A 27,983-nucleotide genomic window follows, 5' to 3' on the forward strand; every position below is an offset into this window, starting at 1 on the left:
CCCTGTTGGGGAGGGAGCTTGTGGCGACAAAGCCACAAGGGGCAAGCAGCAGGAGGGGAAAGTTGGGTAGGCCACTGCAGTGGAACCCCCTTAGCAGCCCCTCTGCACCGGGTGTCACCAAGCCTGGTGATGCCAATTGGCAGAATACCAGAAGCAAAGGAGGGAGGCCTGGTAAGGGTGGGAGGTGAAGGAATAGGACGCAAGAAAGGTTGAGAAGTGCAATAACAGGGCTTTGCCTATGCTATTCTTGCTATGCTCCGATTGATTGTACAGAGAAATGGGATACAAATAAAAGTTTTATTCATTATTTATTACTCAATGGGATGGGATAGATGAACAGCTGTAGGAAGAACAAAGCTGCATCTTAAGTTTTATGCCCAGCTTCCCAGCAATATTTTATGCCCAGATGCGAGGGTTGCTCCAGAGTGGGAACATACAAGTCAAACTGAATCAGCCCTGAATAGGCCTGGGTGGTTCTCCATCATGAGGGGAATGAGATTATGAAACTTTCAAAACAAGTGTAAACTTTGACTAAAAGTTCCAAGTATGGGAAAGTATGGGACATACTTTCAGGTTTGCATCCTTCTGGATTTGGGATACCTCACTTCCTGTAGACAAGGGAGTTTATCAAACAGTACGGGAGGCTCTCAATTTCGAAAGAGAAGATAGCGAGGTCAATTTGAAAATTCACACAATTACGTGATTACTTATCACACCTTAAATTCGCTGTAATGGCCTCCCCAAATGCAACCCAGATTTTGTGCAAAGTAAGCCATCACATAGGTGGGTTCTTAATTGCGAATTAGCACCCTTGCGCATGCTCAGTGAGACTCCAGATGACTGAAGCATAGCATATTTAGGTGAGTGAGAGAGAGGAACCAAGGAATCCCACAATTTACAAAAGAGGTTGGAGGGGGCGAGCGGGAAGAATGATTGAAAGAACATGCTCTATTCACGTTAAAATAAGCATATATTTTCTCTTGTCATGTTAAAACGTAAATATAATGGTTATCCAATAGCTCCCGGTCCATGCCTCTTAATTAGCAGGCAGCAGCCCCCCCTCAGCAATGCTGAAGGACAAGCGGAAGCAAAATTGAAGTGGAATTGCAGCGTGGCTTCATGGGAAACCCCTCCCTTCCAGATTGAGAGGGGGGAACCAGGACCAAAGGAGACATGTATATCACACCAAACAAGAGCGCACTGAGTATGAAGTTGCCTAGGAACAGAGTTTGCGACTTCGCTAGTTCACCGAATTTACTTAACTGTGGATTGACGCATGATTGAGTTCGGAGTGCATTCCAACTGCCAGCAAGCGCGTGTGGTAACCTTTCACGTAATAACGTGAATACGCATGATTGCATTCAGGATGACACTGGATTATACTTCCAATTTCAGTTGTGTGATATCTTCCATAGGGAGGAGTGTAGGAGTCTGGAATTTCTGGAAGAATTGGCAAGAAGTATGTGCTTGAGGGATGCCTTATAGTAATTGGGCATTTGCTAGTTAATCAAGCAGGCCTGTAACAAACTATAATAATGCCAGCTTCAGTAGTTGCAGTCTCTCTAGCAGGACGAACAAGGTCAGCTTATACTGAAGGGACAGATAAGGAGGTTTCCATCACAGAAATGCCTAGGAACTGACAGATTCTTCCCCCCCCCACCCTCTCATGAGAAAGTGTTAGCACCTTTTAGAACAAGAGAGGAAGGATATTTAAAAATTAGAAGAGACCAGACAGTCCATTTTGTGATGTGTGTGTGTGTATCATTCATATTCTAACCCAGAAAAACCAGTCTATTGTTGCAGCAATGTTGCGGTCATTGTGGGGACTCCAGCGGACAGCAGCTGTGATGAAGGACTGCTTCAATAATGAGCTAGCATTTCGTTGGGTTTTATTGCTGCATCCTGTACGATACATGAATGTGATCAATAAACCATTGTTTCAGTCCACCTGTGACTACTTTTCATTTTGACAGACCCTCCAGCCTGAGGTGGTCTGGGAACTGAGTGGATTAGGACCCTGGAATCATAACAGGAATAAGTGCAAAAAAAAAAAAAAAAAAAAAAAAGGTGGGGGTAAACGTTGCACAAGGTGAAGCAAGAAAAGAAAAGAGGTGGTAGAGCACAAGAAACAAGAGAGATAAGCATGGTGCAGGTGCAAAAAGAGACAAAAAAGGGGGGGGGAGAGAGGCAGTTGAGGTGTAAGGGAGGAGGCACTGCACAGAGGGTGGTGCAAATGGTATAGTTTGTAGTTGTGTTCCTCTGCATTTTCCCCTGTGAATCAAATGGCAGTCACTCTCAGGGACCTCCTCTGATATTTTCATAGTTCTGTACCTCTGACTATCAGTAAACTGGTGGGAGCACCCCTCCCATAACTGAACAGAGAACTGAGTACCCAGCTTGTTGGGGGCAATGCTAGGTCAGTAAAAAACAAATCTCATACCATCCACGATTTGCTAGAGGAGGAGAATGCCGACCTAGCTTGCATCACAGAAACCTGGCTGGGGGAGGATAGCTGTGTGGCCTGGGCCAAAACCCTCCCAGCCGGATACACAGGTAAGGAGCAGGTCAGGGAAAGTGGGCGAGGGGGAGGCGTGGCTATAGTCCATAAAAGTGATATCATCCTGACCAGGAACCCGGTCTCAAATATAAGACATATCGAGTGTATTTACCTGACCCTAAAGGCCAAGGACAGAACGGGGATTTTGTTGGTCTACTGTCCACCCCGTAGCCTAACAGACTCACTGGCCAAGCTGACACAGCTGGTCTTGGAGCTGGTGTTGGAGTCCCCCAGGCTTCTTGTCCTGGGGGACCTCAACATCCCCCCCGAGGCCGGCTCATTAGATCTAACAGGCATGGCTCGGCAGTTCATGGATTCCATGTCAGCCATGGGCCTGTCCCAATTGGTCTTAGGTCTGACACATTGTGCGGGTAACACACTCGATATGGTCTTTAGTACGGACCAGAAACATCCGTGGGCGGAGGTAACGGGTATCTCCCCCTTGTCATGGATGGACCACTTCCTGGTCAAGGTAGGACTGAAAGCCACAGTCTTAAAACCCCTTGGGGGTGGAGGGCCTATTAGAATGGTCCGCCCTCGAAGGCTGATGGAACCCAAAAGGTTCTGAGAAGCCCTAGAGGGAGTTATGATTGGGAACGATGGCGATTCTGTCGATACCCTGGTACATAATTGGGAACACATCCTTACTAGGGCAATAGATTCTATTGCTCCCGAGCGTCCTTACCAGCCCGCTCCAAATAGAAAACGCTGGTATATGGAAGATCTTCACCAGATGAAGCGGGCTGCGCAATGACTAGAGTGCCGCTGGCGGAAACATCAACGCATATCTGACAAGACACTCCATGAGAACATGTTACGTTCCTATGGAGTGGCAATCGATGCAGCAAAGAATTCTTTCTGTGCTGCACGGATTGCATCGGCAGAGTCTCGTCCAGCAGAGCTGTTCAGGGTGGTAAGGGAACCAACACAACTACCGGCCACCCTGAACCCCTTATTAGAACCAACTATAGCCTGCTGTGGCGCTTTTAATGACTTTTTTTGCCGATAAAATCTGTCAGATAAGGGCTGATCTTGACGTCGGCTTTTTGTCAGGACCTAAGGTAGAGGTATCCAGTCAGACTGGAAACAAGGTTACTCAGGATCGTTTTGAGTTTGTAAATACCAAGGATGTGGACAAGCTCCTTGGCTGTGTGAAGAGGACGATATGTCCTCTCAACCCTTGCCCATCTTGGCTGACCGTCCAGGGAGGAGATGCTATAAAAACTTTATTACATCGAATTATCAATGCATCTCTTCGGGAGGGGACATTTCCATCTGCCTTAAAACAGGCAATAGTGAAACCACCTTTAAAGAAACCCTCCCTAGATCCCCTTCAGATGTGTAATTATAGACTGGTCTCTTTATTACCATTCCTGGGCAAGGTGATCAAGAGGGCAGTCACCTTTCAACTCCAAGCCGTCTTGGATGAAACCAATTAACTGGACCCATTTCAAACTGGCTTTCGGGCGGGTTACGGAGTTGAGACTGCCATGGTTGCCTTAGTCGATGATTTTCATCTCGACATCCATGGGGGAAGTGTGACCCTGTTGGTGCTCTTGGATATCTCAGCGGCCTTCGATACCATCGACCATGGTATCCTTCTGGAACGCCTGAGAGAGTTGGGTATCAGTGGCACTGCGCTCCAGTGGCTCCGGTCCCACCTCTCAGGCCGGTTCCAGATGGTAAGGCTGGGGGACAGCTGCTCCCGTAAAAGGGAGCTGACATTGGGCGTCCGTTAGGGCGCCATTCTGTCCCCCATGCTATTTAACATTTACATGAAGCCACTGGAACAGATCATCCAGAAACATGGAGCTCTGTGTTATCAGTACACTGATGACACCCAGATCTATCTCTCCATGTCTCTGATTGATACAGTGACTAAGGAAGGCATCTCTCCTCTGGATGCCTGTCTGGAGTCAGTAATGGGCTGGATGAGGGAAAACAAACTCAAGCTGAATCCAGAGAAAACAGAGGTGCTCGTGATAGGTACCCCAGGTCCAGACAGGGAAATTTGCCATCCAGTCCTGGATGGGGTCACACTTCCCCTAAAGGACAAAGTTCGTAGTTTGGGAGTACTCCTGGACTCATCCCTACAGTTATCATGCCAGGTGGATGTGATGGCCAAGAGTGCTTGGTACCAGCTTCAGCTGATACTCCAGCTACGTCCCTGTCTGGACCGAAAGGACCTTGAAACAGTAGTACATGCACTGGTAACCTCTTGTTTGGATTTCTGTAATGCGCTTTACATGGGGCTACCTTTGTACCAGCTTCGGAAGCTTCAGCTAGTCCAAAATGCTGCAGCCAGATTGGTCGTGGGATCTTCAAGGCACGATCATATAACGCCGGTATTAAAATCTCTTCACTGGTTGCCAATTAGCTTCCGGGCTCAATACAAAGTGTTGGTCATTACCTTTAAAGCCCTACATGGCTTGGGCCTGAGTTACCTGAAGGAATGCCTCTCCCTACACAATCTGCCCCGCATTCTCAGAACTACAGGGAAGTACCTATTGGAGCTTCCCAGAGTGAGATTAAAATCAACCTACCAAAGATCTCTTTCGGTTATGGCCCCTTCACATTGGAATAATCTCCCAGAGGAGATATGATGTATCCCTACATTGGAAACTTTTAAGAAGACGCTAAAAACCTACCTTTTTCAATTGGCATACCCTCCCAATTCCTTATAAAGTATACCCTACAGAAACGAAACCAAGACCCAAATATGATTGACATTGTATGCTGCTAGACTGATATTGTTTTTATAGATTGTTTTTATCAATTATTGTTATATTATGGTAACTATATTTTAAATTTTAATTGTTTATATTGCTCTGTTTGTTTTATATTCTGTTGTAATCCCGCTTCGATCTCTGGGAGAAGCGGGAAATATAAATAAAACGTATTATTATTATTATTATTATTATTATTATTATTATTATTATTATTAATTAGCTTCCACTTTATAAACCGCTTGGTACATGGGTAAGCAGTATAGAAATGTACTTGCTATTGCTATTGCTATTTTATAAATTTGGTTTTCAAGACACAGTTGGTGATGATTTGTAATTGAATCTTCAAAGTCAATACTTTATAACTGCACTACAATGCCTTTACAACTCATAGAGCGAAGACTAAGGTAACCCATTACTATACTGTTGTTTTTGTTATAATAAACAAACATTGCAACATAAATTTTTGACCTGTAAAGAGTTTTAAATCCTACCGCGCTGATTGAAAGGCCAGAATTTCCCAGATTTCGTTCCTCTTCCAGTTTTAGTTATATAGAATACCCTCAGAGACTTTTCATATCGGCTCTCTAGACCTGTTCATTTTAACCCAATATAAAATTAGAAAGAAGGGGAATAATGTGGGGCTTTTTAATCAGTCTGGTTGCACCCTAATTTCAAATGTGTAATCACTTGCTTGCGGAAAACAAGTGAAACGAGCCTCTGTTACAACTAGTGCTAATGTTTATATTTATTTATTGCAGACGTTTATATTTAATTATTATATATTTAATTATTTTTTGTAGAATGCACACCATAGGCAGGTTTATTTCATCGATTTTAATTGATTGCATGTACAGCACTTTAATAATAATAATAATAATAATAATAATAATAATAATAATAATGTTGCAGTCTGGCTGGTCTAAATGGGTCAGACCAAAACCAGGCAGAAGGGGGGAAATAATTTCATGGATTTTAAAGTATTGTTATTTAGTTTTGTTATATATACGTTTTTGGATTTGTTGAAGATAAGAGATAGACTGGTTTATTTTTTTAATGTTATTTTGTGATATTATGGTTATTATGTTATATCTATGTAAGTCGCCTCGATCTGTTGGGAGAGGCGGGGTAAAAATAAAAATTTATTATTATTATTATTATTATTATTATTAAAGATGGAAAGTCAGCAAATTTCTGGCTAACATAGTACTTTGCATTTCTTAATAAGCTCAGTAGCTTATTATTATTATTATTAATATTATTCCTTTATCAAGCAGCAAGCAAGAAAACATAAGCCATTAGCTTTATAATATAGGTTTTCCCCCTATATCTCCAGCAATATCGACCTCACACATTTTTGCCTGATGAAGAAGTAGCCAGTGGAGCTTCCAAAGCCTGCAGCATTCTTCCTTGCCATTAGAAAGTGCTGGATAAGAGCAGTAGCTTTTGTGTCAAGAGTTATGCACTGAATAGTTTTGAAAGCTTGCAGCATGCATTTTGTGCATTTTGGTTGATTCCCCCCATAAAGGCTGCATCATCATCATCATCATCATCATCATCATCATCATCATCATCATCATCATCATCATCATCATCATCATCATGCTTTATTTGTATAGTGTTGTAAATTTTGTGGATTCTGGGTGTTATTGCACTTTGCTTTATAGCCATCCCTGCATATATTTGCAACAGCAGTTGGACACTTTTGCCTCTAGGGGGCGCCATTGCCTTCCCTTCTGACGCGCACAATAGACCTCCTTTCGGAATATGCCATTGATGACGACAGGGGGAGAAACTGATAATACTCTTATACACAGCGGTATTTTTTTCCCGAAGAGAGGAATTTAAATTCCTTAATAGCAGTAACAAAATCTGGAGATCTCACTAGGAGAGAGAGAGAGAGAGAAATATCGGGGCAATATTAATCCAAACATAGCCTCCCTTCTCCCCCACCTCTTTGGTACTATGGTTCAGTCCATAACAGACCGGGGTTTCCCTTTGGGAATGTTCCATTCGCGATAAAAAAACGGGGGTGTCATTGTTAAAATTATTTTAAGGAATGGAAATGTAGGATTAAAAAAAGGGGGCTACAGTGTCTCAGCGAAGAGGGTTGTAAGACTTTCAGGCTGTCCTCGCGGGAAGGCAAAGGTGTTTGAGTGCTCCCTAGAGTTTATGAAACGTCCCCCCCGGTCAGAGACTTGGCTCCGTCCAACTGGAACCTGCCTCCAGTGTGGGAGGGAGGGGCGTGGCGAGAATGAGGGGGCGGGGCTACGCCAACGGTTTCCCTCAGAAACGGCGGCGGCTGTTTAGAGGCGGCCAGGAACACCTTGAGGGCGGCCGCCTTCGCCTTCCCTCCCTCCCTCCCTCCGCGGCCCTCCTCTCCCTTCCCCTTCGGGAAGGTGAGACGACGTTTCTCTCCCCTGCTGCCCACCAACTCCTTATTGGGGATACTTGAGTTGCATCCACACTGGGGAAATAACCCGGTTTGGCACCGCTTTAAGTCTTTGGGCATGTCCTCCATTTTGCGGTGCCTTGCCGTCCTTTGCGGTGAGGAGGACATCCGGTCGCCTTGTATGTGGGCTTTGCAGCTCAGCTGGGAGTAGAGGCGAGCAGAGACTTCATCCTCTCATTCAGCCCTTTGCTCTTTTTAGGTCTACCACCAAACTTTGGTGCTTCAGGTGTTTTGGACTTCAGCTCCCAGAAGCCCCTGCCAGCTTGGTCAGTAGTCAGGGATTCTGGGAGCTGAAGTCCAAAACACTTGGTTTGGGAAGCAATATAGCCTTTTGTGTGGGTTTTGGGCTGTGTGGCCGTCTTCTGGAAGAGATTATTCCTGATGTTTCGCCTGCATTCAGAAGATGCCAGCCGCAGATGCTGCAGAAACGTCAGGAATAAACTGTACCAGAGCATGGCCAAATAGCCTGAAAAACCCACAAACACCTGTGGATGCCGGTCATGAAAGCCTCCTTCACTTTGGGAAGCACTCTTTGAGACCAACTGAAAGAATGAGTGTAGAGAGATTTTATCGCACCTTTGAGAGACTCAGAAGTGCTACAAAATCTCTCTACAGACTTCGGCCCGAAACAGAAGCTGCTTTGAGGCTGTCCAAAATGGCCCTAAACTGGCAAACGGAGCGGACTTAATCCCCTCCTGCCGGTGGCCCATTTGGGACCATGGCAGCAGGCTGTCTGGTCTGCAATCGCGGCCAGAGATTGCTCATCCCAGGCCGCCTGCTTCAGCCCTAACAGCTTTGGAAGAAAGAAATGGTTAGTAGAAGCTTTTGTGGATTTCAGCCTGCTTCCTCAGATGCATGGGGTCTTTAATAATTTGAAATCACCTCATTAAACCAGTATGAAATTGCTAAATAATGTAAAATTGGGCATGGGGTCTGTAACACAATTTAAACCAATATAAAATTATGTTAAATTATGTTAGATGTGCGTACTGTCTCTCTTGACTCTCCATTCCACCCCATGCGTCTGAGGAAGTAGGTTCAAGTCTATGAAAGCTCATGCTACCAATTTCTTTCTTCCAGATAGTCTCAAAAGTGTTATAAGATCTCTTTGTATACAGATATTCCAGACTAACATAGCTGTGTCTTTGCTGTTGTGGTGCTGGTGGTGTGCCTTCGTCATTTCTGATTTATGGCGACTAGGACAAACCTGTCATGGAGTTTTCTTGGCATGTTTCTTCAGAGTGGGTTTGTCATTGCCATCCTGTGAGGTTGAGAGAGTGATCTGCTTAGGGTCACCCAGTGGGTTTACATGGCCAAGCTGGGATTTGAACCTTGGACTCTTGGATCATAGTCCAACACAAACCATTACACCTTACACAAAAGAGAACAGAAAAGAGAGTTGAGGTGAGGGCATAATTTGAGCTTTTTTGTTTTCCTAAACCTACAGTGGACCCTTGATATCTATGGATATCAGAGAGAGAAAAAATACTGTTCTTATGTCCCTTTAGAATCGAGCATGGTATAGTGGTTTGAGTGATGAACTATGACTCCGGAGATCAGGGTTTGAATCCCTACTCACCCATTGAACCAGTGGGTGACCTTGGTCAAGTCACACTTTCTCAGTTCCAGAGGAGGGCAAAGGCGAATTCGCTCTGAACAAATCTTGCCAAAAAAATCCCATGTTAGGTTCGCCTTAGAAGCAACTTGAAGGCACACAAGAACAAAATGGGCATTTGCTTAAATTGAAAGAAAAAGAATTACACTCTCTGGCTTTCATAAGTTGATGTCTCAGTCCATTCCATATCATTAAAATTGTGTGTTTTACTAGGAACAACATGCCTAATACTAAGGAGACCACCTCAAGTGACTGGAATGATTCTCAGAATGCAGACTGCAACCCCAGAAAAGCAAAAGAGCAGGAAGACATCCATGCTGGAGATATGCCTGACCTCTGTCCACCTGACATCCCACCTTGTATGTGCACTTCTGTTTGAATGTTGGAAAACTCAGGTGTTACTTTGGGGGAAAAAGCATATTTCAGGAATAAAAAGTTGTGTTGGAATGATCTGAAAGGACTTTGACCATTAGTCTGGATTCTGAAGTGGAATGAAAAGTCGAAGGCTTTCATGGCCGGCATCCATAATTTTTTGTGGGTTTTTCGGGTTATGTGGCCATGTTCTAGAAGAGTTTCTTCCTGACGTTTCGCCAGCATCTGTCATTCTATGAAGATGCCAACCACAGATGCTGGTGAAACGTCAGGAAGAAACTCTTCTAGAATCATAGAGTTGGAAGAGACCGCAAGGGCCATCCTGTCCAACCCCCCCCCCCCCCCGCTGTGCGGGAAATCTAAATCAAAGCATCCCCGACAGATGGCCATCCAGCCTCTGTTTAAAGACCTCTAAGGAAGGAGGCTCCACTACACTCTGAGGGAGTTTGTTCCACTGTCGCTCAGCCCATACTGTCAAGAAGTGCCTCCTAATGTTAAGGTGGAATCTCTTTTCCTTCAGTTTGCATCCATTGTTCCGCGTTCTAGTCTCTGGAGCAGCAGAAAACAAGCTTGCTCCCTCCTCAATATGACATTCTTTAGGGCTATCATATCACCTCTTAACCTTCTCTACTCCGGGCTAAACATTCCCAGCTCCCTAAGTCATTCCTCATTGAACATGGTTTCCAGATCCTTCACCATTTTAGTTGCCCTCCTTTGGACATGCTCCAGTTTCTCTACATCCTTTTTTTAATTGTGGTGCCCAGTTTGCCTAGCCCACATTTTACAAGCTTGTTTGCAAGAATATAATGGGGAACTTTGTCAAAGGCCTTACTGAAAAAGATATACTATATCCAAAGCATTCCCTTCATCTAACAAGCTGGTAATTTTATCCAATAAAGAGATCAGATTTGTCTAGCATGACTTCTTTCTCTGAAACCCGTGTTGACTTTTTGTGATTATGGAATTGCCTTCTAGATGTTCACAGACTCTCTGTTTAATGATCTGCTCTAGAATCTTTCCTGGTATAGATGTCAGACTAACTGGACAATAATTGTTTGGATCCTCTTTTTCCCCCTTTTTGAAGATGGGGACAGCGTTTGCCCTCCTCCAGTCTGCTGGGACTTCTCCTGTTCTCCAGGAGTTCTCAAAGATTATTGCCAATGGCTCCGATATTACATTTGCCAGCTCTTTTAATACCCTTGGATGTAGTTCATCTGGTCCTGAAGACTTATATTCATTTAGGTTAAACAAGTATTCCTGTACTATCTCTTTACTTATTCTGTACTGAATTTCCCGTTCTGTCCTCTGCTCCATTATCCTCAGGTTAAGCATCCTTTGCCTTTTCTGAGAAGACTGAAGCAAAAAAGGTGTTGAATAATTCTGCCTTTTCTCTCTCCCCTGTTAGCATTTTGCCATCTTCTGCACACAGTGGCTCTAGTGTTTCCTTCTTCTTCCTTTTGCTGTGGACATATCCAAAAAAGCCCTTTTCTTAACCTCTCTAACAAGCCTGAGTTCATTCTGCGCTTTAGCCACATAGCCTAAAAAACCCACAAAAAACTATGGAATGAAAAGCTTTTGTAGAACTGCTTCAAAGAAACGTTATAAAAAGCGTTCAATAAAGAGTTTCATTTACTGTATGATGGTGTGTCAGGTCCATAAGGTAGACTTGTTTATTTTTCATACAGCATTTCATAAAGTACATGTAAAGCAATTGAATTTAGATCTCTAAACAGCAAAGCTTAAAACTATGTTAAGAGAATCATAATTAGTGTTTTGTTATTATTTCCCATATATTTTCATTAGCAGAAGTAATACCTGTGGTATAAAAAGAGCTTGGAGATCAGTGGCTTTTGTATTAAAAAATTATTCATTTTACTTACTCCATTATTAGACCTGTATCCTGCTTTTTTCTCCAGAAATAGGAGTCAGGGCAGTTAATAAATAATAAAAAGGATAGTTAAGAATTTAGATTAATTAAAAGATAAGACAAATTTAAAAGGGGAAAAAAATAAACAAGAGATGACAAATTAGCACCTGACTGAATTAAAATCTCTTTTAATGCAGACCAGCTTAATTGCCAAAGGTTTGTCTGAATAAGTCTGTGCCTGTTGATGGAAGGACATCAGAGAAAGGGTTAGTCTAGTATCCCATAGCAGAATCTTACATCCTAAGAATGGTCACTGAAGAAAACAAGGAAGTCATTGGTCCATCTAATCCAGTGGTGGGTCTTTCTTGGCAGGAGATTTTCCTCTTCTGCTATCTGGTTTTCTTTTTAGTGAATGTACATAGGATTGAATGGCCTATTCCCCTGCTATTGTTCTATCCAGCTTTCACAAGAACAATTCTCAGGCAGGGATTATTTGCCATCCACTTGGGTGTAGCACATTCCTTTTTGTATATTTTTGCGATTGCGATGGTAGGAATATCCATCCTCATTTTTTTCCCAACCTTCCTTTTTAAAAAAACAACAACGCTCAGGGCTGCAAATTGAATTTTAAAAATTCAAACCTGCACAGCTTATAACTGACCAAGTCAAACACAACTTTTGGTGCCAGAATGACAAACTGTTTTTTACAGCTTGTTTAGAACTGCAATAACAGTGTCATATGCATCTGTTAAAAACAAGGAGAGCATATCCCTTTAAATTAATCAGGGTTGATTTTTTTTCTTTTATAGAAATATTCCTATCATCTTTGATGAGTATCTTAAGTGTCAGTCTATTTTATTTTTATGCAGCCAGCCCTCCTCAGTTCTTTTCCACGGCAGAGCTCATGGAAACAGCCAATGAAGTCTCAAAAATGACCATAGCGCATGAAATTGTAGTAAATCAAGACTTCAAACTTCAAGAGGTGAATTTCCCACCAAACAGGTAGGGTTTTAAAAAAAAAATCCATGTTCCAAACTGTTTCCAGCTAACTTGGTGCAAGAGTTTAATTGATAAATGAGAAAGATTCAAAAGAATTAACAACCTTGATGTTCTAACCCTCTTTGGAGTGTTTTTATATAGAAAGAAAAGATCAACATACCTGTATGCTCATTTTACATGTGTGTATGTTAGTGACATCTTCTGTCTTCTACTAAAAAGTAAATACACCTGTGCTTAAGAGACAGTAAACCTCTTTCACATTAACTGAAAGAGTAGCTATTGGCTAATACGACCAGTAAAGCTGAATACAAGGTAAACTTTATTTTATATCATGCTCTTTTCTCATAGGAATCCAGAGCATCTAACAATCTTGATTTCTTTCTGTTGACTGAAGCTGGGTACAGGGAAGTTGTGGAAACCATGAATCATCCACCCCACCTCACCATTGAAAAACTGCATTGGCTACTGGTCCATTTCCAGACAGAATTCAAAGTGTTGGTTTTGACCTTTAAAGCTCTACAGAGCTTGGGTCTTAACTACCTGAAAGACTTTATCTCCTTACATGCCAGCACATTAATCAAGATCTGCAGAGAAAGGCTTTCTCACAGTAACACCACTTTCAAAAGCTGGGCTGATGAGGACTCATGAGAGCTTTCTCTGTGGTTGCTCCCAGGCTGTGGAACTCTCTTCCACAGGAGGGCTAGTCGTCCCCCCCCCACTTACTGTCAGCATGTGAAGACGTCCTCATTTATTTAGGTCTTTTGAAGTTTAATTATGGAATTGTAGTATGTGTAATATGGTGTACTGTATTTTTAAATCTTAAATCCTTATATTATATTATAAATATGTTTTAAGTGTTTTCAATTGTTTTAGCCATGTTTTAATAATACAGTGGGCCCTTGGTATCTGCTGGGGTTTGGTTCCAGGAACCTCTGTGTATACCAGAATCCGTGGATGCACAAATCCCATTAATTCAATAGCATAGTAAAATGTATTCCTTATATAAAATGTCAAAATCAGGTTTGCTGTTTGGAATTTATATATTTTTAGAATGTTTTCACGCTGTGGATGGTTGAATCTGTGGATTAAAAAAAATCAGTGGATATGGTGGGCTGGCTTTACTGTTAAATAATAATAATGAAAATACTAAAATAACAACTAATATGTATTTTAAACCATTACATTACAAATATGATAAAATACAATAAAAACAGTGTAAACAAACAGCGAAAACAGATGAAAACATTGCTTACATCTCCAAACCTCATTAAAAATGTTTTTCACTGAATGACAGGATTGTAGGGAGGTTTGAATTTTTGATGGAAAGGAGCTCCCTGAGAAGGCCCTGACATATGTGATAGTCTTTCCACTGCAGCAGAGGTCCCACAGATGGCATGCTTTCTACTCTTGAGTTGAAGGACAAATGTAAAAGATAGGGGAAGAAACCTGTGAGCTACGTGTGTAATTGACCCAGGGTGTTATTGCAGTGGTTGTACAGTACCTGCAGTTCAGTTTCAAGAAAGATGTTATTAGTTTCAGAGAGAAAATCTCTAGGGGTCTACTATCGGTCATTCTATATCAAACTGTGGAAAATGTTAACAGCGGCTCCTTTTGACTTGTTATAGTTTGGAAAGCAGAGTGAAAGAGACATTGCACAAAGCCTTTTGGGACAATCTGAGAGAACAGCTTTCCAAAATACCACCCGATTATGCCCATGCTATTAAACTACTTCAAGAAATCAAAGAGGTGAGTTATAAATGAGGGTGGATACATGTGGGAGAGGGGGTGAAGGTTTAATTACAGGTATGTCTTATTTTACAAAGTAGATGACATCCTGGGCATTACTCCTTCAACAGAAAATTTGGTACCAGAGGTGATATAACATGGAAAGAATAAAAGAGATTCTTATACCACAAAAATGAAGAGCAATTCATAATATTTCAGGAAACTTTTTATTGCTCATTAGTAAAATGAAGTAACTATGGCGTGTTACAGACCGCCGGATTGCGGCGGTCTGGCTCCACCTCCACTTTCAGCGTCCGGGAGCCGCAGTGGCCAAACCACGTGGCTCCCAGACGCTCCAAGGAAGGAGTGCGGAAATCGCGCTCCTTCCTGGGACCCGGAAGAGATGCCGCAAGGCACTAGTCGCGCACTCGCGGCGTCACTTCCCGGGCACGACATCCGCTACGTCAATATGGCGGCGGCTGTGTGGAACAGCCGCCGCCATTTGTCATGGACTCTGTCCATGATAGGGTTAGGGGCGTCTGGAAGAGACGCCCCCTTTTCAAACTGGGACGTCCTCAGGACGTCCCTAATGGCGGTCTGTAACCTGCCCATGTCAGGTTAATTGTACAAATACATTTTGAACTTTCTACAGACCTCTTTAAGCATACCTTCCAACTCTCCCAATTCCTTCTACAAAATGATAAAACAAGCAGTTAAGATTTGAAGATGTCCACTTGTCCATCTAGAATACTAACACATGTGTTAGTATTTGTGCTTGTGTATACTTGTACATGTGTTAATCTGTCTCCATTATGGCATCAAGAACATAAAGCTTGCACACTAAGGGGACCATGTTCTGAATATTTATGAATATTAATTAAACTATCTGTAGCCTGTAAGTGCTACATTGAGGCTCTTCAAAAAATGAGAAGAACTTCCCAAGAGCAGGAAATCTTGAAGTTAGATCCAAATACTTGCAGTTGGTTTGAGCTGGGACTAGAACTGTGCTACTTAAACCTTGCTTCTCCATTTCTAGCTTTATTTATGGAAAAGCACAGGTCCTACTGTTGTGTAACCTAGTGCTGAATGAACATTGCCTGTTCTGACCCCAAAAGGATGTGAGTATGTGTGTGTGAGAGAGAATGTGTGTGTCTGGTCTGACTACCTAGAAATATGACAAAACATGGAAGGGATGGAATGAATGAATCATCTGGTGCCTGATAAGAGTGTGGAGGAGAAACCACTAGACCATGGTTTTCTGTCTAGCTCCGTGATGGCAAACCTATGGCAGGTGTGGTGTGTGCCTATTCCTCCTATGGCATGTGCCTGTTCCTCCTCCTCCCAGATCATTCCCAGCCTCCAGCTGCCTCTCCGGAGGCAGATGGAGGCCAGGAAAACAAAACAAGCTTCATTTATATTCCGCTTCATACTGCCTAAGCAGTGTCTAAGTGGTTTACAACTGTAAGCTAATTTGCCCCAACAATCTGGGTATTCATTTTAGCGACCTTGGAAGGATGCAAGCCTGAGTCAAGCTTGAGCCCTTTTGCTGGTCTTGAACTTGCAACCTTATGGTTTTGAGTGAGTGGCTGCAGTACAGGCATTTAACCACTGCGCCACCAGAAAAGGAGTGGGGGAAGAAGTCCCACCTCTGGCACTGGGTAATACTAACACACTGTCTTCCACTATCTTTAAAACAACATCTGTAATAAGGATACAGATATAGTTAGCCCTATAGAGTTACTTTCTCTGATTAGTTATGTGTGAAATCAGACTAGATTGGCAAAGAGTGAAATGAAATATTCCACCCCCACAATAACTATTGTGGTACCTGAAACAGCTGCATATGTTTGAAAATTCAAAATTATAAAGTAATTCCAACATTTGCATGTACAAACAAATACACTTTCTCATTGTGTAGATTCTGCTGTCCTTGCTTCTGCCACGGCAGACCCGTTTGCAAAGTCAAATAGAAGAAGCTCTGGATATGGAATTGATAAAACAAGAGGCTGAGCATGGGGCTTTGGACATTGCTAACCTCACAACATACATCTTAGGTACAATGGCAATGCTATGCGCACCCGTTCGAGATGAGGAAATACAGAGACTGCGAGTCATGACAGACCCAGTTCATCTGCTCAGGTGGGCACCATTGGCTTGGACAAAGGTAATTCTACAGAAGCAGTACAACATTTGTTAAAGTTACTTTAATGCAAGATGAACCATTTTATGTCCTGGTTATGCATGACTCTTATCACCTGATGTTTTTAGGAAAAGCAAATGAAAATCTATTTCTCCTCTTGATGTCATTGATGAAGGAGAGGGAAGTAGGCAGAGGCTCATTGCTGCTTGTGCATATAGCATTAAACAAGGGCATTACATTACATTTGAAAAGGGTATTTACATTTGAAAAGGACCTGCCAAGAAAACGCCATGATAAGGTCTCCATAAATTGGAAATGACTTGAAGGCACACCACCACAACAAAATAGAATCAACACTAGGAAGAATGAGAGACCAAACTGTTCCATTTTTCTACTATAAAATAGGATAAATGTTTGTACCTTTTTTATGTTATTGTGAGCCAAGTCATGCCCTTGTTTTGGAAGAAAGATTAAATACAAATCAATTGAACTTTATTCCGTTACTTTAAAAGTTGAATTAAGTGTTGGAACTGTCAATAGGTGGACGGCTTCTTCTATACATTGGGATTTACTCTGTGTCTGTGTATGTTTAGTATGTTGTAATTGAAAATTTGAATACGGTACTTTTTTTGATGTCAATATTTAGGTTTGGGCTTTATTTGGTATGTTTAATAGACAAAAGGTAGCTACAGCAACAACAGAAATGAAAGGTCATCATATTGTAAGAGGAATAAACCAGTAGCATAATTCAAATGAAAAGTAGAGGAGGTCCCTTTACTTCTTTATATTTCTCTTCACACCAAGGTCAGTTCCAACATTACAAAACACCAGGTACTTCATATGTTAGGATCTAAGTTACATGACCATTGAATGGAAAAGATACTTTCCTCTTCTTCACACTGTATCATATCTTAGAGAACTGATGCATGACTATAAGGCATGGCTCGCCAAAGTGCAGGTTTCCAGGTGTTATTGTACTTCAGTTTATAACATACCTTATAATGGGCTAACCTGGCTAGGATTGCTGGGTGTTGCAGCAGTTGAGTGCCATACTTTGCTTACCTGTTACCTGTGAGGGTAGCAGTAGCCAAATATGCTGTTGGAATATTATCTATTACGGAGAAATGTTTTAAAACAATATTTTACTGTGATAAGAGCAGTATGCCTCTTTCATTATTGAGTAAACTTCATTAGCTAATATCTGAACATAAATCAGATTTAGCATTGGGTTGATATACGTAGTTTGAGCAGGCAACTGTAGTAGGTTCAGGGCAAATTTTTCCCCTGTGCAGCTATAGCAGGTGCATCATTACTTAAAATTGGTCAAAACTCTGACCTGGAAGTGACAGGAAATCACTTGTGGCTTGAATTTAAATAGTTTAGAAGCCTAGGATGGAAGGTGGGGTGCTAGAATGCAAACTGCTCTTCTTGGAAGGCTCCAGGTTTGTCAACTGATCATTTTCAGGTGGTTGTAACTTTGTTCCTGTCTGAGTTGTGATGATCCCCTATTTAGGAGAGCTGAAGTGAGCCTTTGGGGCCCACAAAAAAGTCCCTTGGAGAGAATTGTATGTGGTTCACAGCCACACTTTTCCTACCTCTTAGGTACTGCAGAATACCTTTTGAATTGGTGTGAGTTGTTTCTTTTCTTGCTATATTTCTTCTATGATGAGTAAAGTGAGTATTAGAGTCTTAAATAATGTAATTCACCAGTCTGGAAAGTGGGTTGGGGTGGGTTGTCCCAAGGTTAGGCTTGCTATATTAAGGGCATATTAGAATTTAAATTGAATTAATATTTGGGAGTTATACTAAAATATGCTAATTTTACATTTTTAAAAATCCTTGTTGCTGGTTATGGTGGTTTAGATGCCCTGACTATTGACTGTATTTCTGCTGCCTATGTTAGGGAGATCTTCCGAGTTCTGGACTTAATGAAAATGGATATGGTAAATTTCACCATACAAACCCTCCGACCCCATCTCCAGGAGCACTCTGTCCAGTATGAGAGGAAAAAGTTCCAAGAGCTCTTGAGCAAGCTACCAGGTGGGAACCAAAGCTGTTAGTGAAACAAGCTTGCCTGACCTCTTTTGTAGAGAGAATTAACAAATGCTACAATGAAGCCATCTGGATTACTTCTCAACAACACATACACAAAGAGGAAATACTGAAGTTAACAGTTTGTAATTGAATAGTTGCTAGATGATAGATGTCCATATTCTAACACACTGTTATCACATACTACATCTGCCTGGTAAGGTATTAAAGTTGAGAGGATATTCTAGGACAGGCCTGTGCAACATATGGCCCATGGGCTGCTTGCAGCCACAAAAGGATTTCAGGCAGCCCACAAGGAGTTCAAGGCTCCTCTGCTGCCTGGCTTTCTCCAAGGAAAGGGCCAGATGGTGGAGGAGAAGGAAGGACTGTGTTTAAAAACCTCCAAACAAGGAGATTCCACTACACTCTTGAGGCAGCCTATTCCACTGTCAAACAGATGCCAGGAGGTTTTTCCTAATGTTGAGGTGGAATCTCTTCATGTAGTCTGAATCCATTGCTCCTTGTCCTAGTCTCTGGAGCCATGGAAAACAAGCCTGTAGCTGCCTCGATGTGACATCCTTTAGATATTTAAACATGCCTATTGTGTTGCCTCTGGCAGCAGTTATATAGACCTAGGCTGCTAGCTCCACCCCCATGACTCAGCAGAAGCCCCACCCCCTCAGACCATGTGCTCAGGGAGAGCTCATGATCAGAAACAAAACCACTCACCCATACTCTTATGTAGATCTGGCATTTGTTGCCAGTAATAGTGCAAGTAAAACATGGACTAGTCTGTATACAAGCCCACATATTGCTCCTCTTCCAAAAACGTTTCTCTGGTTGTCACATTCCAGCTGGCCTGGCTTTTACAACCGAGTGGCTGCGCAAGGCAGCAGCTGCAGTATCAACTTCTGATGTGCAACTCTCCTCATCCACCTCTGAGACCAATGGATCACCAGTCCCTACTTCCCCTGAGGCTGCTGGAGAAGTCTTGTCTATCCATAGTCCTACAGCTGTGCTAAACCAAGCATACATGGATTTGCTGCATTGGGACCCTGGAAAAGACTATCCTGAGGTAGGAGGCATTTTTCTTTGTGCCCCAGAAACAAAAGGGAGAAAACAGTGAAGAGGGCACATTGCAGGTACTTTGTTCTTGATCTAAACAGCATATCTAAAAAATAAAAATAAAATGATCCACCACTACCCATCCTGCCATCTGCTTCACAATCACCACAGCTTTGGGCAAGAGGAATTTACCATAGCTTTGGCTTATTTCTTCTTGACAATTAACAACATACCTCTGAATTGTTAGAAATTACTGCACAATATTCTTATACGGTTCTTTCTTTGCAGACTATGATGATGGACAAAGCTCGTTTGCATGCTCTTCAAATGGAAGTGAATCAGCTAGCCATTATTGCTGCAGTGCTACTAGTGAGCAATAGCACATGTGGCAATGGGGCGTTTAGCTCAGCAGGTTGTGGAGACAGGTTGAAACTAGTAACAAAAGCTTTACTAGAAGGACATCCTGGTGCAAGGTAAATTGCTTTAATCTGATCCTGCAAACATCTTGGTTTACACCTAGGATGGCATGAACTGGGTCACTGATACAATGTCTTGAAAGTATCCTTGGCCCAGCTATAGAAAACCATATCAGTCAATGGTATTCTGAGAAGCTGAGTCAATGATTAGAGCATACCTGCTGTAAGACTCCTAATAAGTATAGTTGTACACAAGTAAGGGTTTGCTTGTGATTTTACTTTGGCAGTGACAATGGCAAGGATATTTTACTTCCGTCTCCATTATGCTTGTTTAATGTAACCCAAAGGAACTTTTTAAAACTGGTTAAAGGCATCTTGAGATGTTACATGCCAAGATGTAACTTCTCATATTCTATTTGAAGAAAAAAGAAGGGAAGATTATTGTTGTGGAATTGGAGTCTTGAAGCAACTTTATTTTTCAGGTCACAAGTAAAATAAAAACAAGTTAGCATTACTGAGAAAATACATATATCAAGCATTAATGTTTCTAGGTTTGAGAAATGGGAAGTCATTTAGTTTATAATAGCTGTGTTAATTCGTGTTCATTGACCAATGTATTAATTTTTATAATTTTATATAGGGGATAAGAGTTGAGAGTTGCAGGGGTTGATTGATAATTAAGCATAAGGTTGTTTGTAATTTACTGTAAAGAATTTTTTTAATTTTATTTTTTTATGTAGATAGATGCTGTAATTGTTTTTTTTTCCTTGTATGTTTTTTTAAAAGAGATGTAGCAGCTCAAACCTTTAAAGGCCCACAGTGACCAATTTGCAGGAAAAAATAGTTATGTTATTATGGATGCGTCTTAGCTTTGCAACCTGAAGCCCAAGCTGCTTGTTGGCTAGAGAAAAGACCTACCAGGGGGGAGGTCTCTGGATTCTCCCCCAGGCTTCTAAAATTGGTCACAGCTAAGCTCATTTATGCCCCATTGAAAAGAATCTTGTAGTGTACGAAGGCGGCAGGGCTGAGACATTTAATGAACTTGTAAAAGCCAGGTTTAATCATCACCCACTGTTTAATCTGCTCCACTTGGGAGACAATGGGGGCAACTAGTCTGGTTTCTACAGCTGATGTAATGTAAATGTGATATGGTATGAATATGCCCTCAACAATACTTGGAAAGCTGCATTTTGCAAAAGGTGATATTTTCTGGTTATAGTCCTATGGTTATGGAATGTACAGTATTGTGAACAGGCCCTCTTGATTTAGTTATTTTAATCAGTTTCTAAACTCCTTACTATAGCTAACCATACTGTAGAAGTGTTTAAAAAGCAAGAGCATTAAAGAACATTAAAATACAAACCACTACATTAGTGAAAACAATTGTGAATTAAAATATTTAAAATCAGTCTCACATGATGATTCACAGTTCAGCATGGGCAGTTCAAAATTCTGGATAAAACCTGAGGTCTTTAACTTGTGGCTAATATCTATGTCACACCAGGTACCTCTGAATAGTGGGACGTGGCGTGGGGACATTCCAAAAGGTAGAGGCCATCATGAAGACATTTTCTTCTGGCTTATCACCATATGTCAATTTGAAGATCACAGAACAATCAACAAGGCCTTTAGAAAAAGTTTCAAGACATCAGTTTTCTCTGGACTTTTAATCAGGGCTTTTAATGAAGGGCCATTGAACTGAGCTAATTTTAACCAATCATCTTCACATTTGTTTGCAATTTGGATTTTAATAGACAGCATATTTTAGCTTTTAGCGCTTTTTAAAGTGTGATTGTTTTATGATTATAGTTAATACATTTTGGAAATTGCCTTCAGTGCTTCTTTTTTTCTTTAAGTGTGGTATAAAGAAAGTTTTCTGATGGCAGACAAGTTAGTCTGATGCAGCTTGCTGTATTGAGCTGAAGGCTTGGACTCCTAACAGGTCAACTCAAATGCTGCTGTGATTTATCTTTCCTGGTTAGAATACCTACCCTCATTCCATGCTGCTTATGAGCAGGCAATGAGACCCTGTAATGTAGCTAACATTCACATTTTAAAATCCAAGAGGTCATACTCATTTTATAATCTGTTTTTAATCAATTTTAAGTGGTCTTTCCCTGTAGTTTAACTGTTTTCAAATAACACACACACACACATCTTTAATTATTTTAATTTTACTGGTTTTTAAATTTTTAAGCCACCTTGAGTCCTAAGTGTTGAGTCATCCACAAATTGTGTGTTTTAACCTTACAGTGTACAGAGAGAGGAGTAGAAGGGTGAATAGGAATATAGTATGAAATGAAATAGTTAAAACTGCACATATAGCTTCTCTTTCAGGTGGAGGCGAAATGGTTGCCAGCTCTCTTATTCCAAGTCTTATAAGCCTAGGAATTTGGTTCCTTTTTGTTGTTATGCTACCAGAATATTGTTGCAGTTGAATTTCCATGAGCTGTTATAGTTACTGTACTCCCATTTATACATGGTTTAGGTTAGAAGATGCTTTATTGGATATTAGCAGCCAAATACATCAGGAAGTGAACAGAACACTTCTCCAATTGGGGTACCCTGTTCTTACTGCTGATAAGGCTACTTTGCTTAAAGGCCAACTCAGAAGCCTTGCAGATAAGGATAATGCAGTACGGATTTTGATTGGTGAGTCATTTATGTTTGCATATCTTTAATGTCATTTCTTACTTGAGCAGGAATTGCGTTTCCAAGCTGCAACTCATAGACAATGTTTACAAATGTTATGTCTTTTTCTTGTTTTTATACACATGCACCTTTGTCTGTCTGTCTGCACAGAATGTTTGTGGGAGAGCACAAATGTCGAAAATGTTACTAGGAAAATCTTCCCAAATGTACAATTTTTTCAATCTGCATAAATGTTTTGAGAATGTTCATCAACACTGGCTTTCCTTACCCAACTGATGCCCATTTATATGGTAAAAGATACCATTTTGTCTTCTTAAATATCTGCATGGAGAATGAACTTGAGCAGAAAGGTACAACTGACCCCTAACCAAGTTTGCCATCCATAATTAAATGGGATTTTTTTTAGTTTTGTGGCCTGCTGCAGAAAAAAAGCAGACAGCACATGTAGACTAAAAAATGTAAATAGAGTGGTGCCTCGTTATTCGTGGGCTTGCCATTAGCAGATTTAAGCACCCATGGATGGCATGCCCCCATCATCCCCAATGGTGGCACATGCATGCATTAAAGGGACAACAGAATTGTATCTACATGTGGGACATCCAAGTCTTTTATATCATACTAGGTGCAAGAGGACCAACAAGTTGCTTACTGCGACTTGATGTCCCACCATATCAGTTTACCATGACCACTGATGAAGACTTCTAGTCGAAATGCATTTGGTCTTTGTTTGTAATGGGCTTACTGTGCTATCCCTTTTAATTACCTTCTGGGAGGTGTAAAGGAATTTATTTTGCTATTGCACTGGCACTCTGTATGTTTGACACCTCCTTATGTTTGTTATACTATTTGGGATTTGCAGTTCTCAAACCTAGTACTTACTGGCAATTCTAGCCTTGTTTATGTTAGGGCGTGGCATACAGGCCAGCACAAGCCTATCTGCTTACAGGATTGCATATATTTTATACTTTTTTATTCTTTTTGCTTCCTATTGTTACACACTGTTTTAATGAAATTACTGTGTTTTCCATTTTCATCCCCCTAGACTCTTTGTTTACACACTTGTTGTTTTGGGTTTAGGGTATCACCTCTAAATTTTTCCTTGGCATATGCAGTGTCCATCTATCTGCAAGTAAGAGCCTATAACTACTTTCAGCCTCAGCTAAGTCCTTGCAGGTTCATTACCGCTGGTGGTAAGAAATTTGCCATCCAGGTTATAGAGCATGGGGTAACAATCATATAGCTCACTATTTCTTACTGTTGGGAGTTACAGTCCTTCTGAAGGGCTGCATGAGAACCACCCCTGGTACTGACTATTTTCTAGAAAAGGTTAATTGCCCATGGTAACTCAGCATCCTAGTTTTAAGAGTCATGGTTGGTGTAATACAATAGTTACCATGCATAATCTTAATTTTACAAATATCTATATGATAATATCAGCCAGAGAGCCAAAAAACCATGGAGAACACACAATAGAATCCACAGGGAAAAAAACAAGACATTTTGAGACATGTCTTCAATTTTTCCTGTGTGTGGTATTGGTCTCCTGATTTTAAAACATGTGTCAGTCCTGTTGTGTCACTGCTGGTAATTCCATCTCACTTTGCACTGTTAAGTCAACTGGGAGTGGGCAAATGAAGACAGTTAAAGGATTCAGGCCTGTTTCCAAATCTTAATTTCTACAGAGCAACGGATCGAAACTTTTCTTAGGCACTGCTTATCTCATGGTGGCAAGAACTCTACAAGTCTACTCCAAGGCCTAGCTCCAATTCAGGAAGAACTATTGGAAGTTGGTCGAAGGTTTAGCAGTTTGATTCATTACAACAGGCAAGTTTTTGGTCCATACTATTCAGGAATCTTGAAGAAACTACTGCTTCAAGAGGAAAAATCAGGGACAGCTTCCTAATAACCATCTCAAATGAGGGAGAGCACATGATGGCAGGAGAGGGGAGAAGACTGGCAATTGCTCAGACTGTGCTTTGGCTGAAAGTCCAGTGTAATCAACAGAGCAGCTGTCTTGTTCTGTGCTTTGGTATCCAAAGCACTTGTACAGCTGGACTATTGAAGCTGCAGGGTACAGTTACATAAATACCAACTGGCAATGCCAAGTTTGCTGCAGTAAACCTTTAAACAGCTCAAAATGTTGTCCCTGTGTTCTTAGACCAACTGATGTGTGCTCTGCTACCTGGGAATAGTAAGGCTACTATCCTAAAGCTACAGCCATTACCTTATAAGGCATTCTTAACTGCTTTCAATGAAACTTAGAAGCATGCATAGAATTGTGGCCTTGTTATAATACACAGTACACACTAATAGCCATAACCACAGCAACCCATACAGAGATGTCTAATTTTATTAATTTAGTCTGTTCTAAGTCATACAATTATGAAAAACAAACAACAAAACGACTGCTGGAAGCCCAGGAATATTTACAGTCTCGCCTTGTTGTAGTGAGGTCAGTCTATGTTGTTGCACAGATTGGTTATGTTTGGTACCACAAAATGACAGATAACAATTTTATATACAGGATATAACAAGGAAATAGTTCAAGTATCAAAATACAAAGACCAGATCAAATAACATTTTTATTACAAATCAGTCCCATTGCCATACATCACAATTAGCAAAAAAGTGTCTACACTGTAAACCAAACTGCCTGCTACCAAGAATCTACCTGCCCAATTTAGGAGCAAGCATAGAAGAAAATCCTGTTAATAGACATTCATTCTGATCATGCAAAAGGAGACAAATGTAGGAGTGAAGTATCACCCAAACTATTTTAGTTTCACAAGTGAAATTATTGTAAAAGGTGAGGTACCTTTCAGTATCTGGTCTGCAAGAGCAGCACAGCTCACCACCTAAGCTGCTCTAGAATTTCTTTTCTGGAAGGGGGCAGGGCAGAATTGTAATGTACCTTAAATTCAAATAAGACTTTCCTCTCAATCTAAGAAAGTCTAAAACCCAGTTTCTATGAGCCAGCAGTAGTATGTAACACATACAGAGAAAAATATTATATGACTTTGATTTTAGTAATGTGATTTCTCATTCAAGAAATAAGTAACCCTTCATCCAACTTACTATGTACAGTATGTTCTCATTCTGCATCCATTTAAGGTAAATATAAGCCTACAGAAATAAGGTTTCTTTTTCAGAAGGCGAAAAGATGGAGCATTGGCAAAAGCAGCTGATAGATGATGCCACTTCAGCAAAGGCTGGTGCTAGAATAGGAATTGCGTTCTCAAAGGAGACCTTAAAACACATTTAGTGTCAGGAATATAGGGCACTTTTTTCAGTGTGCTACAAAATCCCATAAAGAGGCAAGTTTCCAAACTTCTACGGTGTTCGTCTTGCCTCTTTATGGGATTTTGTAGCACATTCTAACAACTAATTCCTAAGAATGGTCAGGTTCAGAAAGACTTTGATTGTCTTCTGTAAAAGTGTATAAGGAGAAGATGCCATTAGATATTACTAAACTCAAAGAGGAAGCACCTGATTACAAGAAGAAACGTTGGGAGATTTTTCCATCTACATCTGCCACCATGTTCCAAAATTCCTCCTTTATAACAAAACTATTCATTTTACATTTTCTCAGAAAAGATCTACCAGTGCAGCAACATTTATATGAACGCTGGCGTATCACTCATATAGGCATGTAAAGGAATGTCATTTTTTTTTTTAAAAATCCATCCAATAATTATTTCCAAATCCAAGCCTTTTGGAACCAATTTGGGTTTTGCCCTTAATTTTCACTATCTGGAATAAGACTAAATTACATCTTGAAGATACAGCAGTAAGAAAAGTTGAAACAAGCCATTAACACAGTAGCAGGGTACCACAAACTATCACATCTGCCGCAGACCTATTTGCATTTCCTCTTCTTTTCCTCGGATAGGGTTCGGAAGGATGCATTCATCACAGCCATAAGCATAACCAGTGTTTCAGACTGTGATACTATACATGAAGCATAATTATAAGCACAGCTTCCGCTTGAAGCAGTCATTCATGAGTGGAGTAGGATAAGAAACCAAGTGATATAGCATAATGCCCAAAATATCTCCACATTTTCTGTATTCTGAAATTGCTATACTAAGCATACTTACATTATGAACTAGTATAAAAAGTGCTTATTGTGAATAAATTTCTTTAAAAATGTCAAACCATCAGGGCACAAACACATTTTTTAAAAAATATGGTGTATGGATGAAATGAAAGGAGCTACAGTGATCAATATATACAGGCCTGGGGGAAAATCCTTTCACCAGAACAGAAATATTGCAGTGATACAATTATCGGCACTGAAAACAGGTTTGTATCAGGTTTCTGTTCAACTATTACACAGGGTTAAATATTGGTTATTTTAATCCTCCCCTCTCCACCACTTAATGCTTACTGCAGCTCTCCATCTAGATGCCAGTACCTCCAAAATAAATTTATATTGCAGCAGTTTAGGGAACTTGTTGAAGTGAACGGTTTAACATGAGGGCATCATCTCACCCTGTACTGTAAGACAGGCATTCTTGAGTTTTCTTTTTGCGGATAGGATTCTCAACTTTCAATGCTATGCTGAAACTATGGATTTTACAACATCACTGTATGAAAATACCCTTTAATCTATAGCACATGGCATCAAGTCTCTTAACTTCAGATGTTTTACTTCTCTTGCTAGAAATACATATATTTAAAAAAATTGGTCAGCTTGTGGCTGGAATCCCTTTTCACTCAACTCTGGAAGTCCTTAATGAGCAGCCAAGGACACATCCCAGAGCCGGGTGTTGATCTTCGTACCATCAGGGTCCCACTGCTTCTTAGAGATCTGCCCCTTTACTATATTTCCATGGTGCAACGTGGATGTCTGCAGTTCAGCTTGGCAGAAGGCAAACAGAATGGGGGACAATATTAATTAAAAGAAAAATAGGAATGGAGTGATTTCATTCAGACAAAACAACTGAGGAAACTTTATGGTTACAGTGATGGAAATGTTGATAGGGATATGGCTTTGTGTATGCTATAGCCACATGGCTATTCATAACCAACTGCTGTGATGTTTGCTAGATAGCACACCATTAAAAGGCACATGTACTACTGATTTTCAGAAGAACTGAGCACTGACATTGCCTACATATGTTATTAAGAGTTGCATGGTACCTGATAAGATTTAAATATTCAGGTGAGGAGAGTAATTTGCTTTTAAGTTTCTTAAAAGTCTGGGCATCACAAGCCCAAAGATGTTTGAAACCACCTCTCAAATGATTATGGCAGTATCTCTCAAGTTCTTTTATTAATCCTGTTTATCCAAATAATAAAGACCAGCAGCCTAGTTCTTTAGGAGCAATAAAAGAAATCATGTGTGTATATGCTTGCTCTTAACA

At 40.9% G+C, this 27,983-nt stretch overlaps 2 protein-coding genes across 4 annotated transcripts in view; one reads left to right on the top strand and one right to left on the bottom strand.

Annotated features, from left to right (window-relative positions):
- The first annotated feature begins 7,635 nt into the window (after positions 1 to 7,635).
- Positions 7,636 to 26,287, top strand: TCP11 (t-complex 11). Of its 3 annotated transcripts, none has more exons than XM_089514683.1 (10): positions 7,636 to 7,682; positions 9,564 to 9,709; positions 12,459 to 12,591; positions 14,214 to 14,334; positions 16,232 to 16,452; positions 18,357 to 18,493; positions 19,339 to 19,559; positions 19,838 to 20,022; positions 22,454 to 22,617; positions 24,300 to 26,287. In XM_089514683.1, the coding sequence occupies exons 2-10, from the start codon at positions 9,571 to 9,573 to the stop codon at positions 24,518 to 24,520; spliced, it is 1,542 nt and encodes a 513-aa protein (XP_089370809.1). In that variant the 5' UTR covers positions 7,636 to 7,682; positions 9,564 to 9,570; the 3' UTR covers positions 24,521 to 26,287. The 3 variants fall into 3 exon arrangements, with proteins under 3 accessions (XP_089370809.1, XP_089370813.1, XP_089370810.1); XM_089514687.1 differs by lacking the exon at positions 7,636 to 7,682 and adding an exon at positions 7,715 to 7,810; XM_089514684.1 differs by lacking the exon at positions 7,636 to 7,682 and adding an exon at positions 7,840 to 7,888.
- ANKS1A (ankyrin repeat and sterile alpha motif domain containing 1A) overlaps positions 25,182 to 27,983 on the bottom strand; it is a 185,893-nt gene continuing 183,091 nt past the window's right edge. The window contains exon 28 of the transcript XR_016280435.1: positions 25,182 to 27,477. The gene's annotated coding sequence lies outside the window, so the exon portion shown is untranslated. The remainder of the gene's footprint in view (positions 27,478 to 27,983) is intronic.

The sequence above is a fragment of the Sceloporus occidentalis genome, unplaced genomic scaffold (assembly GCF_023333645.1).
Source record: "Sceloporus occidentalis isolate IW3139 unplaced genomic scaffold, rSceOcc1.0.p SCAF_3, whole genome shotgun sequence".
NCBI lineage: Eukaryota > Metazoa > Chordata > Lepidosauria > Squamata > Phrynosomatidae > Sceloporus > Sceloporus occidentalis.